General features: G+C 40.9%; 1 protein-coding gene across 1 annotated transcript in view; it reads left to right on the forward strand.

Moving 5' to 3' along the window:
• Window positions 1–14,109, forward strand: part of LOC114665353 (potassium-transporting ATPase alpha chain 2-like) — a 40,345-nt gene that overhangs the window by 9,499 nt on the left and 16,737 nt on the right. The window contains exons 12-16 of the mRNA XM_051936539.1: window positions 311–503; window positions 3,132–3,307; window positions 5,525–5,661; window positions 8,319–8,469; window positions 8,761–8,929. Coding sequence (XP_051792499.1) covers window positions 311–503; window positions 3,132–3,307; window positions 5,525–5,661; window positions 8,319–8,469; window positions 8,761–8,929 — 826 coding nt within the window. The remainder of the gene's footprint in view (window positions 1–310; window positions 504–3,131; window positions 3,308–5,524; window positions 5,662–8,318; window positions 8,470–8,760; window positions 8,930–14,109) is intronic.

A 14,109-nucleotide genomic window follows, 5' to 3' on the forward strand; every position in this document is an offset into this window, starting at 1 on the left:
AGTTATCACTTTAGGTGTTTGGATGAATTAGCCTGAGCGTATATGAATGTGTCTTGTAATGCATTGATGGACTATCAAATGCTGGTTCTTTTTGCCATATCTGCTGACATATCCTTCAGATGAGACTTCATCTACTTAATAGGAAACAGGAAACTAGTGAGGGGACACTCACACTTGGGTTGTGGGTGTCATTGTGATGAAGTCGTTGCAGTGAACTCATAGAGCAGTGTCCTTTCAAGTGCTAATGGAGGTGATGTTGAGTATGAACAGTTTATTCTTATTATAATTTGTTAAACCAAATGTGTTTCAGCTATCCATTCATGAAACGGATGACCCAGCTGATAAACGGTACCTCTTAGTAATGAAGGGAGCCCCTGAGAGGATCTTAGACCGCTGTTCCTCTATCATGATTACTGGACAGGAATGGCCACTAGATGAGGAGATGAAAGAAGACTTCCAAAGAGCTTATATGGAACTTGGAAGTATGGGAGAAAGAGTGCTTGGTAAGTCCCTGAAAAGGCTACATTGCATACGGTAGGCAGTTCTAACACTGGACTTTAAATCCCAAAGGTTGCTGATTCAGTTCTCAGCTCACTGTGCAACCCTGAAGAAAATCTCTTGACCTACTAGTTTTCCACCTACACAAATTATTAGAAAATGTCTGTCTATATCCAGGGGTGCAAATATGGGGTATGCAGAGTATGCATTGCATCTGCACCCCCAACCACTAGGAGTCCCCATTAATGTCCATAGGTGTCGTCTATGGGGAGGATCAAAGTGAACCCAATCTTGGAACAATGATAGAGAAGAGTCAAAATGATAGAAGTGATCTGAAAAGTTCATACAGGCTGTGTTTTAGTCTATCTGTTGCTGCAGAAAACTAAGGCTACAGTTAGTTTGCAGTTAAAAGTGACAAAATTCTGATTTTTTTTCTCATATTAATTTTTTTCTTTGACTGTTTGAGCAATTCAAATCAGATATGATCGTGTATCGATATCTATCTTACATCCTCAAAATGAATAGACAACTAAGAATACCAGCTACATGTGGATTGTTGGCATGCTGACATCAAACAGTTTATATTACCGGATGTCTGCAAATTTGTACAGGTCCAAAGTGCTCAAAGAGACTTGGAGCAGGACCACCGAGAACTGGTGGAAACAAGACATGAAGGAGTTTAATGAAAAAATAGACGTCCGACAATATTGAGGTGGACATTCAGTTGTGGCAACATCTGATTGCAAGACTCATTCAGAAACATACATCCTTGCAGGATGACATTTCAGAAACTTTTTTTTCTATTTTCCTTTTTCTTTTGTATTCCAGACTTCTCTGAAAAGAGCAAATCTATGTCACATGAACATAAAAAATACCTCGTGAGTGCTATACATAAAGATTTTTGGAAAGGTTCCTCTCTATTTAATCCACCGGCCTAAATGGTAGTTTATTGTGATTGCAAACATATAATCCTAATCTTAGATATGAGGTCTCTGAAGTAAATGGACTATCCTAATATAATCACAAAATTCAATCAAAGTGAAGTATAATGAGGTGACACCCTTTGCACTGCTGTGCTCAGGTCCTAATTTGGGATCCTGAGGTGGTTCGTGGTGTGTTGAGTGCTGTATCAGTGCATGAAATATACTGATTATCTTTAAACATTTATCTGTGGTTCCTATTTACTGATTCTTATCAACATATGCAAATAATGCAATATCACCATCCAGTCACTACACAACCTGCCAAGAATCTTTTTTGCTAGCGAGAGACTAGCTATGCCATTCAATTCATAGATGGTGAAGAAAAGTGGAGGGTGACATTTTCTGGAGTTTATGTGGACAAAGCTGCAGTCCTATGGCCACATTGATCGTTTAAGTTTATTTTGGTGCCTCTGTCTCTTGTAATTTATGCCAGGTGGACAATTATCATTCTTGTTGTTATTGGATTATTGTCTGCTAGCAGTGCTACCCATCTAAGATGGGTTGAAGTCTAAGTAATCAAAGCAGACCTCATGTTTGTGCAGTGCACCATGCAATGCCCCATTGCAATGCCCCATAAAGACCCATAAAAGCAGTGGAAGGACAGAGACATAGCAACCGGAGAGATGCCCAGACAGACACTTCACTTTGATTAAGGTGGATGATGTGGACCTCCCCAGCTGTTTATGATCAGTCTGTTGTGCAGTTTTTGTTACCTGTAATTGTTTTGCTACATAAAATACTGAGGTGTCACCTGCTGCACTTGGGCCGCAAATCCAGGTGGTTTGTTCTGTGGTGGGTGCAGCAATGCGCTATTAGTGCATGCTCCCATAAAATACTTGGGGGCCCAAAAAACAAATCTTGCATACCCCCCCCCCCCCCCCCCCAATCAAAAACAGCATGTTGCACCCCTGTCTAAAGCTTGATCTAGCAATAAACATGGCTACCAATGTTTCAGAAACAGAACTCACAGATTGGATGGGCTACCTTTCAATTCCAACTTTTGAAAGGAAGAATTGCAATGCAAAATGCAGGTGACTGTGGGCTCCTAACAATAAAGGTAATTGAAAGTAAACTTCCAAAGCTGAGAAGTCTTTCTCTCTTCATCTTTGCCTCTCACACTGCAGACTCCATCCTCCTACATTTATAGGCCCCGGCCCAGGGAGGGTGGGGCCACCAGTCAAGACGGGGCTTAGCCTCTTCTCCTGGTGGCAGCACCAAGCTATGGGGAAAACAGCAGACACTGTTAGTGACTGAGCCCCTTCTTGCCCTGTGGTCATATTTGTGGACTTACCAGAGCCGTCCAGATGATCCCAAAGCACACGTACATGACAACAGTTCTAATAATCACTAAGTTTGGTCTAGTTTCATGGACTCCTAAACCATCCTTTCTGTTGACATGAATGAAACATAAACAAGAAGCTCAACATTTTCACTTAGCAATGTCATTTATTACATTATTGATGTCATTGTGAGAATTTTGAAACTGATGATCTGCAAAAGCATCACATCATTAACTCCACTACAGTCTAGGAAAGCAAATCATCATTTTTTTAACTAGATTGTTAATTTATGTTCCTTATTTATTAAATGTCTCCATGTCTGGCAAAATTAATCTGTATATTTGACTTAACCCTTTGTATCCCACCATAGGTTTTTGCCATTGCTACCTCCCTGAAGATAAATTTCCTGTTGGATTTCAGTTTGATACGGAAGAAATGAATTTTCCAACCACCAACTTGTGCTTCGTCGGCTTGATATCCTTAATTGATCCTCCTCGATCCAGTGTGCCAGAAGCTATCTCCAAATGTCATAGTGCTGGAATAAAGGTAAATGTGCTTTTTAAAAATGTTTTTTTCTTCCTTTAAAATTGTGGAAGTCATTTTTAAGTATCATATTGTAAGAAAGAGTTGTGAGTCAAACAACTGAACTTAAGATTCCATTGTTTCTTTTATGAAGCACCTTGTGACTGTGAAAAAAGTTTAATAAAATGAAGATCGATCAATTGATTGATTGATTTAATTTTACAAAGTGGCCTCGCTAAGATCTCCTAAAATATCCCATTCAATTTAGTGCGATGCTTAAATGCCAAAGAAGAGACGAGTCATCACTACCATTGGATCCCCAAAATTGACATCGGTACATTCCATTGGTTGAGACGTAGGATCAAACACAGGATCTACTTTAGGAATAAAATATTAGTGACACCTGGGAGTAGGGTGGCACAGTGCTTAGCACTGCAAAGATCAATTTCTGACTTACACTCTTAAAAATAAAGATGCAAGAGTCGTTCTGCATGAAGGTTCCAGAAAGAACCTTTATTTAGTTAAATCTGGAACAGGGTTCATAAATAACCATGAACAGATGATAATGGGTATGTGAAATACCAATGGTTTCATGATTTTAGATAGATAGATAGATAGATAGATAGATAGATAGATAGATAGATAGACAGATAGATAGATAGATTTAATTTTAGCATATTAGGCAGGATAAGATAGATAGATAGATAGATAGATAGATAGATAGATAGATAGATAGATAGATAGATAGATAGATAGATAGATAGATAGATAGATAGATAGATAGATAGATAGATAGATAGATAGATAGATAGATAGATAGATAGATAGATAGATAGATAGATAGATAGTTTGGGGGAGGAACGATCTCCTCAGTCTGTCAGTGGAGCAGGACGCTGACAGCAGTCTGTCGCTGAAGCTGCTCTTCTGTCTGGAGATGATACTATTAAGTGGATGCAGTGGATTCTCCATAATTGATAGGAGCCTGTTGAGTGCCCTTCGCTCTGCCACAGATGTTAAACTGTCCAGCTCCATACCAACAATAGAGCCTGCCTTCCTCACCAGTTTGTCCAGGCGTGAGGCGTCTTTCTTCTTAATGCTGCCTCCCCAGCACACCACCACGGTTTTTTTAAAGGATTTTTAAAGGAGTCTTGCTACATGCAAAAACACGGCTGTGTTGAAGTTTTCTTGATTTCTCGGTATCCTGTAGACTGCTTCACTTTAAAGGTTTCTGCTGTGCTACCCATCCAAGACTGGTTGATAGTCCATCTAATCAGGGTTAACGTTCACAGTGCATCATCTATTAGGATGCGTTTTGCAATGCATGAAGTAATAAAACACATTGCATTTGTCATTCCAACAGATGGCACCTCAACAAACATTTGTATTAATAAAATACATTTCTCTAAATGTTTGTGAGGCGCCATCTGCTCTGTGACATGCCATTTGAGTCTGATATCTCTGCTGCCTGGAGCTTCCACACTGGAGCTCCAATTGGTGGAGCTGACTTTATGGACACTCTGTTATTATTTGAGTCAGATAACCCTCCACAACCCTAATTTTAACTGTAGCATAACTGGGTGGAGCTCTGCAGGTCTCTGCTAGACTTTATCGGCACCCGTTAGAGTCAACTCCACCTATTGCGGAGTCTCCAGGCTGCAGAGATATATACTTGTGCCATTTGGTATGGGATTCGTAAAAGCAGTGTTAGTGTTTGTTATGCTCCATCTGTTGGAACGACAGAGACATAGCAACTGGACTTGCACACGGACATTTATTAAGGTGGACAAATGGAAAGCCCAAAGAACCAGCTTCATATGCGAAGGACCCTAACCCTCAATGAAATGGTTCTTTGTCAAGCAAGGGTTCTATGGATGAAAGACAAGGCCAAGTAAAGTACTTGAGGACCTCCTAGTAACTGCATGGGTTTTCTCAAAGTACTCACAAGAGTGTGAAAGTATGTTTGGAGGAGCTAACCTGCTCGTCTCTCTGAGGATGTGTGAGGGAAGTCCACGGTGACAATGGACAATGACTGGGTGTGGGGTTTGAAACAGGACTTTGGATCTGCAAGGCAGCAGCACCAACGGTGCCACCCACAGATTAGAATTGACAAATGAACTTTATTCTTGTGTAAAAGCAGTGCGTATGTGAAAAAATGGTTGACAATGAGTTCTAGTGTTACAAGGGGCAGTACAAATGGCGTGATTTGTTTTTTTATTTTTGTTTTTTTTGTCAATTCCTTAGGTCATTATGGTTACAGGAGACCATCCCATCACTGCCAAAGCCATTGCAATAGCTGTTGGAATCATTTCTCCTGAAAGTGAGACTGTGGAAGACATAGCCCAGCGCCTGAATATCCCCATTGAGAAAGTGGATAAAGCGTAAGAATTGTGAAAGTTCTATTGCAATGTCTAAAATTAAAAGAGATCACAGCACAACAAACCACTGGTTTGACTACTCATGGAGCCCCAGATGAGGGAGCATCAGTTACGGCACGATGTCCATGCGTTCCTGAGGGAGATCCAGCTCATAGGATCTTCATTGTTGGGAATTCGAGTAGCCAGAGCAGGCAAAGGGGACACCCACATAACACCTGGCTGTGGCAGATAGATGATCATTTCCAGAGGGTGGGACCGGGCCATGTGTCTACCCAGGGGGTTGCCAACCATGGTCCCGAGCTGTTCCGTCATGTGGTGGGTGTGGCAAAACACTGTACCAGTGCATGCTCTCCAACTTGACCTGACCTGACAGCAGAACAAAATCTGCACAAATGGCCCAGTCAGCAGTTGGGCCTGTTTAGCTTTTTTCCAACATATTTAGTTGAAGGTAATGTGTCACATCACCAATAACAGTTATGACACAGAGCGGGCATAATGAATGGTATCACAGCCCCAAGTGAATTTTTTTTTTTTTTTATTGCGGCCGACTGTGTGAGGAATTGATTTTAAAGATAATATGAATATTGAATATTGAGGTGGCGCCACCCGATGTGCTCGTTAAGTTTATTTTTATTTATTTATGGATTGATTGATCCTCTGTACTATCTGTTCTGTGCCATAGGAATGAAAAATCAAAAAAGAGATCTCCTTAATATCTTCTTGGTCTCCTCTTGATTTGCAGATCAGCAAACTCATACAATGGGCTCAGATCCTGATATATTATATTTTTTGTAATTTGAAAGTATTTGCATTGTGTGCTCAGTAATATTTGAAGATATGTATGGACGGTAGTAATAAAACACTTTACTAGAATTACAGGTCGGCACGGTGGCGCAGTGGTAGTGCTGTTGCCTTGCAGTAAGGAGACCTGGGGTCACTTCCTGGGTCCTCCCTGCGTGGTTTGCATGTTCTTCCCGTGTCTGCGTGGGTTTCCTACCACAGTCCAAACACATGCAGGTTAGGTGCATTGGCGATCCTAAATTGTCCCTGGTATGAGTGTGTGTGTGTGTGAGTGTGTCCTGCCTTGTGCCCTCTGCTGGCTGGGATTGGCTCTAGCAGCCCCCTGTGACCCTGTGTTAGGATATAGCGGGTTGGAAAACGGATGGATTTGAATATTGCTGAAAAGGAAAAAGTGGGTGGCACGGTGTGCCCAGTCCCCATCTGCGTGAAATCTGCACATTGCCCCCCATCAGAGTGGAGGATCTCTAAAAGACATGAAGGTAGGGTTGACTGGCCTGGCTTGGATTAATAAATAATGAATAAGTAATAATTGTTTTATAAACGAGAAGGGTCACTTCACTTAGTTGAGGCTTCACCATAATTTAGTTAGCAGTGAATGTCACTTTTATAAGAATGATGTGGATTGTATTGCATATCCACTTGCTGAGCAAATTCTTAGGACCACTACAGTAATCCTGGGGAGGGGGCTTCATTTCACTCTCCAAACCACCTCGGTCTTTCCTGGCATAGATTACATGAGATGCTGAAAACTTTTTTTGGGGGTGCTGGCTGGTCCGTGTTGATGCAATTTCTGCAGATTTGACAGCTGCCTATTCACACATACAGGTCTTCTATTGAATTCAGGCCCAGTTATCGGGGAGGCCACTGACATTCATGCTCACTCACATTCATGAAGCCAGCTTGCTGGTGCACTTATCATTCTTGGAGAACCGTCAGGAAACAGATAAATTGTGGCCATTAAAGGTCTGCAACAATACTCAGATAGGCCGTGGCATTCAAGCAATGATTGATTGGTATTAACGTAAAGTATGCCAAGAAAACATTCCCCTCACCATTACTACAGCACCACCACTGCCAACCTGGACTGTTGACAGAAGGCAGGTTGGCTGCATGGATTCATGCTGCTGGCACCAAATTATGACCCTACCCTCTGTGTATCTCCAGGCTATGCATTCCCAGTCTTCAACTATCCACTGCATCCACTGCAGCCTCAGCCTTCTGTTCTGGGCTGGCAGGAGTGGTTTTATGCTGTTTGTAGGCCTTCGAAATTCGACACGTTGTGCATTCTGCCATTCCACAGCTTGACAGTGGCTGTCGGAGTGACTTTCCATCAGCTTGAACCAGCCTGGTCAATCTCCACTGATCTCTCACTGATCGAGATGTTTCTGCCTGCAGATCTGCTGCTCACTGGATGTTTTTTTTTTAGTTTTTGTGCCATTCTGACTCAGCGGTGGTGCAGTGGTAACTCTGTTGCCTCGCAGTAAGGAGAACATGAGTTTGTATCTGCGTGGAGTTTGCAAAGCGCTTCCAAGTAGTGAGAAAAGTGCTATATAAATGTAAATGATTATTCTGAGTAAACTCTAGAGAGAAAATCTCAGCAGCTCCAGAAATGCTTAACAATCAGGCCACAGTCCCAACCGCTAAGGTCACATTTTTCCCCCCCTTTTGGTGTTTGATACAGTACAGAACATTAACTGAAGCTCCTGACCTGTGTCTGTATAGTTTTATGATTTGCGCTGCTGCCACATGATTGGCTGATTAGGTCATTGGGTGGGTGTTCCTAATGCTTTGTTCAGTGAATTTATTGACTTGGTTATGACAGGCCAAACAGATCATCTCGGTTCTCTTCCGTCTTCCAGAGATGCAAAGGCGGCCGTAATAAATGGAGGAGACTTGAAAGATATGACCACTGAGCAACTGATGGAAATCCTTCGGAATCACCCAGAAATTGTTTTTGCCAGAACGTCTCCACAGCAGAAGCTCATCATTGTGGAAGCCTGCCAGAACCTTGTAAGTCCATAATAAATCATAAATATGTCAATGGTGAAGGATCCTCCAAGGACAGTTGGGATAGGTTGGGGTTGACTGGCAGCTCCAGGTTTGTCACGTGTGTGCGTGGCAGGGTTATTCTTGTGCCCTTCTTGGGGTGGCTCCCATAACCTCCAATTAGCTTAATCACTTTTGCGTTACTAATTCCATTGTTCTTTAGTTTCTTATTCTCATTTTTTGAGTCAACGCTCACCTGAGCGATGAAAAGTCTCTTTAACTAAAACACTTCTCATTCCATTCTTCTTTCTTCAGGGAAACTTTGTCGCTGTCACTGGAGACGGTGTCAATGACTCCCCAGCTTTGAAAAAAGCCAACATTGGCATTGCCATGGGAATTGCCGGGTCTGATGCCGCCAAAGGAGCAGCAGACATGATCTTACTGGATGACAACTTTGCGTCCATCGTGACTGGTGTGGAGGAAGGTACTTAGTTTGCTGACAATTCTAGAAGTTGTGCATTTAAATCCAGCTACTGACACAGTGTGACCATGAGCAAGTCAATTCACCTCTCTGTGCTCCAAATGAAAAAAAAAATCAAACAAATTAAATCTTTCCACTTCAATAATATGATAAGTATCTGTGTGTCTGCCCAGCTGTTATGTCTAAGTCGTTCCAACAGATGGCACATCAGAAACATTTTTAGTAAGAAAATGCATTGCATTTGTCATTCCAGTAGGTGGCACATCTCAAACATTAACACTGTTTTTACAGATCCCATACCAAATGGCACATAAAAAAAGACATAGGCGTTGCATGGTGCAGTACAAATGTTAATGTTGAGGTCTACGCTGATTTCTTAAATTTCAACCAGTCTTACACGGGTAGTACAGCTAGTTGTATTTTAAATACAATACAATACAATACAGTTTATTTTTGTATAGCCCAAAATCACACAGGAAGTGCCGCAATGGGCTTTAACAGGCCCTGCCTCTTGACAGACCCCCAGCCTTGACTCTCTAAGAAGACAAGGAAAAACTCCCAAAAAAAACTTGTAGGGAAAAATAGAAGAAACCTTGGGAAAGGCAGTTCAAAGAGAGACCCCTTTCCAGGTAGGCTGGGCGTGCAGTGGGTGTCAAAAGAAGGGGGTCAATACAATACAGTACAGTACGCAGAACAGAACAATTTCTCAATATAGTAAGAAATAAAAAATATAAATTTTAGAAGTACAGAGCAGAATTTAACAGTAGATGATATATCCCATAATAAGATTTGGATTTGTGTAGAGTCCTGGAGACCTCATCCTTCAAGCTGCCTCCCCCATTTGGCCATTCCATGGCTGAAACAGTGCTAGGCCAGCCAATCCGATGAAAGGACCCCTCTTTCCCACGATTCCTGCGATCCTCCATCTGGGATGACTTTTCCTTAGGCAGGCAAAACAACTTGGCAGGTGGGCCGTGGGCACCAAGTGCCATATTTGAGTACCGAGAAGAAAAACAGAATAAGTGAGGGTTAGTATACAATTATAACTGTTATGTTACTTATGTTTAAGTGCTAATGACTAACAACAGAGATGCAGTCTGTACAGTTAATCAGCAGCTCTAGTCAGGATATGCTAAACTGAAGTAGTGAGTCTTCAGCCGGGATTTAAAAGCTGAGACCGAAGGGGCATCTCTTATAGTAGCAGGCAGACCACTCCACAGTTTAGGGGCCCTGTAACTAAAAGCTCGACCTCCCACTGTTATTTTATTAATCCTTGGAATCATAAGCAGACCGGCATCTTGAGATCTTAATGTGCGCTCTGGTTTGTAAGTCATGATAAGTTCAGACAAGTAAGCCGGACCTCGACCATTTAATGCTTTATATGTTAAAAGAAGGATTTTGAAATCTGCCCTAAACTTAACCGGGAGCAGTGTAAGGATTTAAGAACTGGAGTTATGTGTTCGTATTTTCTTGTTCTTGTAATAATTCTCGCAGCTGCATTTTGGATTAACTGGAGGCTGTATAAAGAACAGTTTTAAACATCCAGTGAACACCGCATTGCAGTAGTCAATCCTACTAGAGATAAATGCATGAATTAGTTTCTCAGAATCCTGTTTATTTAAAAAGCGCCTTAATTTCCTAACATTTTTAAGATGGAAGAAACATGTCTTGGACAACTTTGTAATATGCGCTTTAAATGACATGCTAGAGTCAAAGATAACTCCTAGATTGCGGGCTGATTCAGTAAAATTGACTGGGATTCCAACTGAGTTAAATGATGACAAAATATTGTTGTGATCAGCATCATTCCCTCCAACAATTAACATCTCTGTTTTATCTGTATTTAAAGACAAGTAGTTCTTATTCATCCACTCCTTTAATTCACTAACACAACTAATTAAAGACAACATTGGAGAAACTTCATTTGATTTAAATGAAAGGTATAACTGGGTGTCATCTGCATACGAGTGAAAATTAACATTATGTTTCCTAATGATAGATCCCAGTGGAAGCATGTACAGTGAAAACAGTAAAGGTCCCAGTACTGAGCCCTGCGGGACACCATATTGAACTTCTGTGTATAATGATGGAGTACTGTCAGCACATTTCTGTACATATTGGAATCGATTTGATAAGTAAGAACTAAACCAAGCGAGCACGGTGTCTGTAAGCCCAACATCATTTTCTAGCCTGTGCAGTAAAATAGAATGGTCGATGGTGTCAAATGCTGCACTTAAGTCCAACAACATAATTACAGTGAAGTTTCCTTCATCAGAGGATATCAGAATGTCATTTACAACCCGTGTTAGTGCCGTTTCTGTACTATGACCAGTGCGAAAACCAGACTGGAATTTCTCAAATAAATTGTAATGCATAAGGTGTGTCTGAAGCTGACTGGCGACTACTTTTTCTAGTATTTTAGAGAGAAACGGTAAATTTGAAATAGGCCTATAATTATTTAGTATATGTGGGTCAAGGTCTGACTTTTTAAGTAATGGTTTAATGACTGACACTTTTAGTGCATCAGGTACTGTGCCATGCAATAATGAACTATTGATAATGTTTAGGATAGGCGCTGCAAGAACATCCATTGCACTTTTTACTAGTTTTGTTGGCACTGGATCTAGGGAACAAGTAGTGGGCTTCATTTTAGAAATTAAACTTAAGACTTCCTGTTCAGTTACAGGATTAAAATTACTAAAGTGCTGAGTGCAATGTGAGACAGGGTCTGCTAAGCTAGTATTTGGTTTGTACTGTGATGAAGAGATCTGGGATCTTATATTTTTAATTTTCTCATTGAAGAAGTTAATAAAGTCTGTACTGCTAATGTCTGTTGGTATTTTGCACTGTTGATCTGAATTTCCATTTGTTAATTTAGCCACTGTTCTAAACAGTGCCCGAGGATTTTTATTATTGCTATCTATTAATGTAGAATAATATTCTGACCGAGCTTTAAAGAGGGCTTTTTTATATTTATTAACACTCTCTGTCCATGCAATTTGAAAGACCTGTAGCTTTGTTGTTCTCCATCTGCGTTCCAGTTTTCGACACTCTAATTTAAGAGCTCGAGTGTTTTCATTAAACCAGGGAGAGTTTCTATGTGCTTTGACCACTTTTGTTTTAAGGGGAGCCACTGTGTCCAGAGCATCTCTCAAGGTCACATTATAATGTGATGTTAGCTCATCTAAATTGTTTTCTGTGTTTACATTTGATGTTAACTGATCTAAATGGTTTTCCACAATTACACTCGACTTACTCAAAGTATCTATACATTTTGAAGCAGAATTACAATCTAGATGTCGCACTGTCTTTGTTTTAATCTGGGAGTGTGTTGGCAAGGGCAGGACTAAATCAAATGTAATTAAGTAGTGATCAGAAATAACTTCATTTAATGGAGTAATAATTAAATTTTGAATTTCAACTTTGTAAGTTATAATTAAATCTAATGTGTGGTTATGATTATGAGTTGGACCTTTGACATTCTGACAAAATCCTACTGAATTTAACAAATAAGTAAAACATTGCTAAAAGTGTCAGTTTCCACATCAATGTGTACATTAAAATCTCCCATCAGTACTACGTGATCATAATTTATAGCCAAGTCAGATAAAAGGTTGCTAAATTCAGACATGAACAATGAATACGGCCCTGGTGGTCTATAGACTAGCACTATAATTGTGTTGGAATCTGTTTTAATATTTAAATGAATGCTTCAAAGGATGTAAAGTTGCCTAAATTTTTAGAAGTGATTTGCATTTTGTTACAATGAATTATTCCAAGGCCCCCTCCTCGACCTGAATCTCTAGACTTATGAAGGAACGAGTATCCATCTGGTGACGCCTCAGCTAGGGGGACAGTGTCACATTTACTAAGCCAGGTTTCGGTGAGAAGACACAGATCAGATTTTGTACTTAATATAATATCATTTACCAAAACAGCTTTAGCGCCAAGAGAGCAAATGTTCAATAAGCAGCATTTAAAACTGTATGCTTCTTTCTGAATTGGTGATATACTTTTTGTTTTAATTTGTAGTAAATTTCTATTACAGATGCCCCTGGTGGAGGGTCTGGTTTTATCCCTTGGTCTAATTATACACCTTATTTTTTGGTTATCAATTAATTTAAGGTTTGTATCAAGACTAAATTTACTGGATGCCCCAAGACAAGGATTATGGGTAACAGCTTCAGGAAAGTAACAGGTGGGATAAACAACAGCCTGTGATTTAAGATCACATGACTGCGGCCTGGATGGTGCTCTAATCAGTCAACCAGGCAGTTTTGCTGCCATATTTTGGGATAATACATAAGATCCCCTCCAGTTAGGATGAAGACCATCTCTTCTGAAAAATCCAGGCCTTTCCCAAAAATCATCCCAATTGTTCACAAACGCTATGCTTTTGTTTGCACACCAGGTTTCTAGCCAGCAGTGAAGGGAATGCAATCTGCTATAAATCACATCCCCTCTATATAATCGTGGTAAGGGGCCAGATACAACTAAATTCTGACATTTTCTTTTAGCTTTGATGCAAAGAGAGATGAAGTTCCTCATTAATACCTCAGATTGCTGTGAATAAATATCATTAGTGCCGACATGCAGCAATAAGGTAGATACTTCATCGTCGGCGACACGGTCCAATGTGGCCTCTATGCCAGAAATCTTGGCCCCTGCGAGGCACTTAACATGAACTGCTGGTTTAACACAGTTTGGAATTCTAACATTCCGCACTATGGAATCGCCACTTATGAGCACTTTCTTATTCTCAGTTTCCACAGGCGCGCTGCGGAGTGCTGAGAATCTGTTCTGGGTCCGAATTGGTGACCTGGGTGCCGGGGGACTACATTTTGGATTCTTAGACCCCCGTCTTACTGTTACCCACTCGCCCTGTGGCTGAATTGGTGCTGTTGACTTCGGCCGCGCACTGACTACAGTGGGACCAGGAGAGACTGAAGCCGAATCAGAAGTAGCCGAATTGTCTAAACAAACTGAGTCGATCCAATTTTCGGTTTGCCTAATCGCTATCAGATTCCTAACGCGGTCCTCCAATTCGCGTATTTTCCCGACCAACTCTAAATTAACTAAACACTTTTGGCAGGTGAAGCTGTCTACAATGTCGGCCGGAAAACCTGAACTGTACATGCTGCAGTACACACAACATATAAACGTGCCCTCAACGGGCAGAGAGC

This window comes from Erpetoichthys calabaricus, chromosome 14 (assembly GCF_900747795.2).
Source record: "Erpetoichthys calabaricus chromosome 14, fErpCal1.3, whole genome shotgun sequence".
Taxonomy (NCBI): Eukaryota; Metazoa; Chordata; class Cladistia; order Polypteriformes; family Polypteridae; genus Erpetoichthys; species Erpetoichthys calabaricus.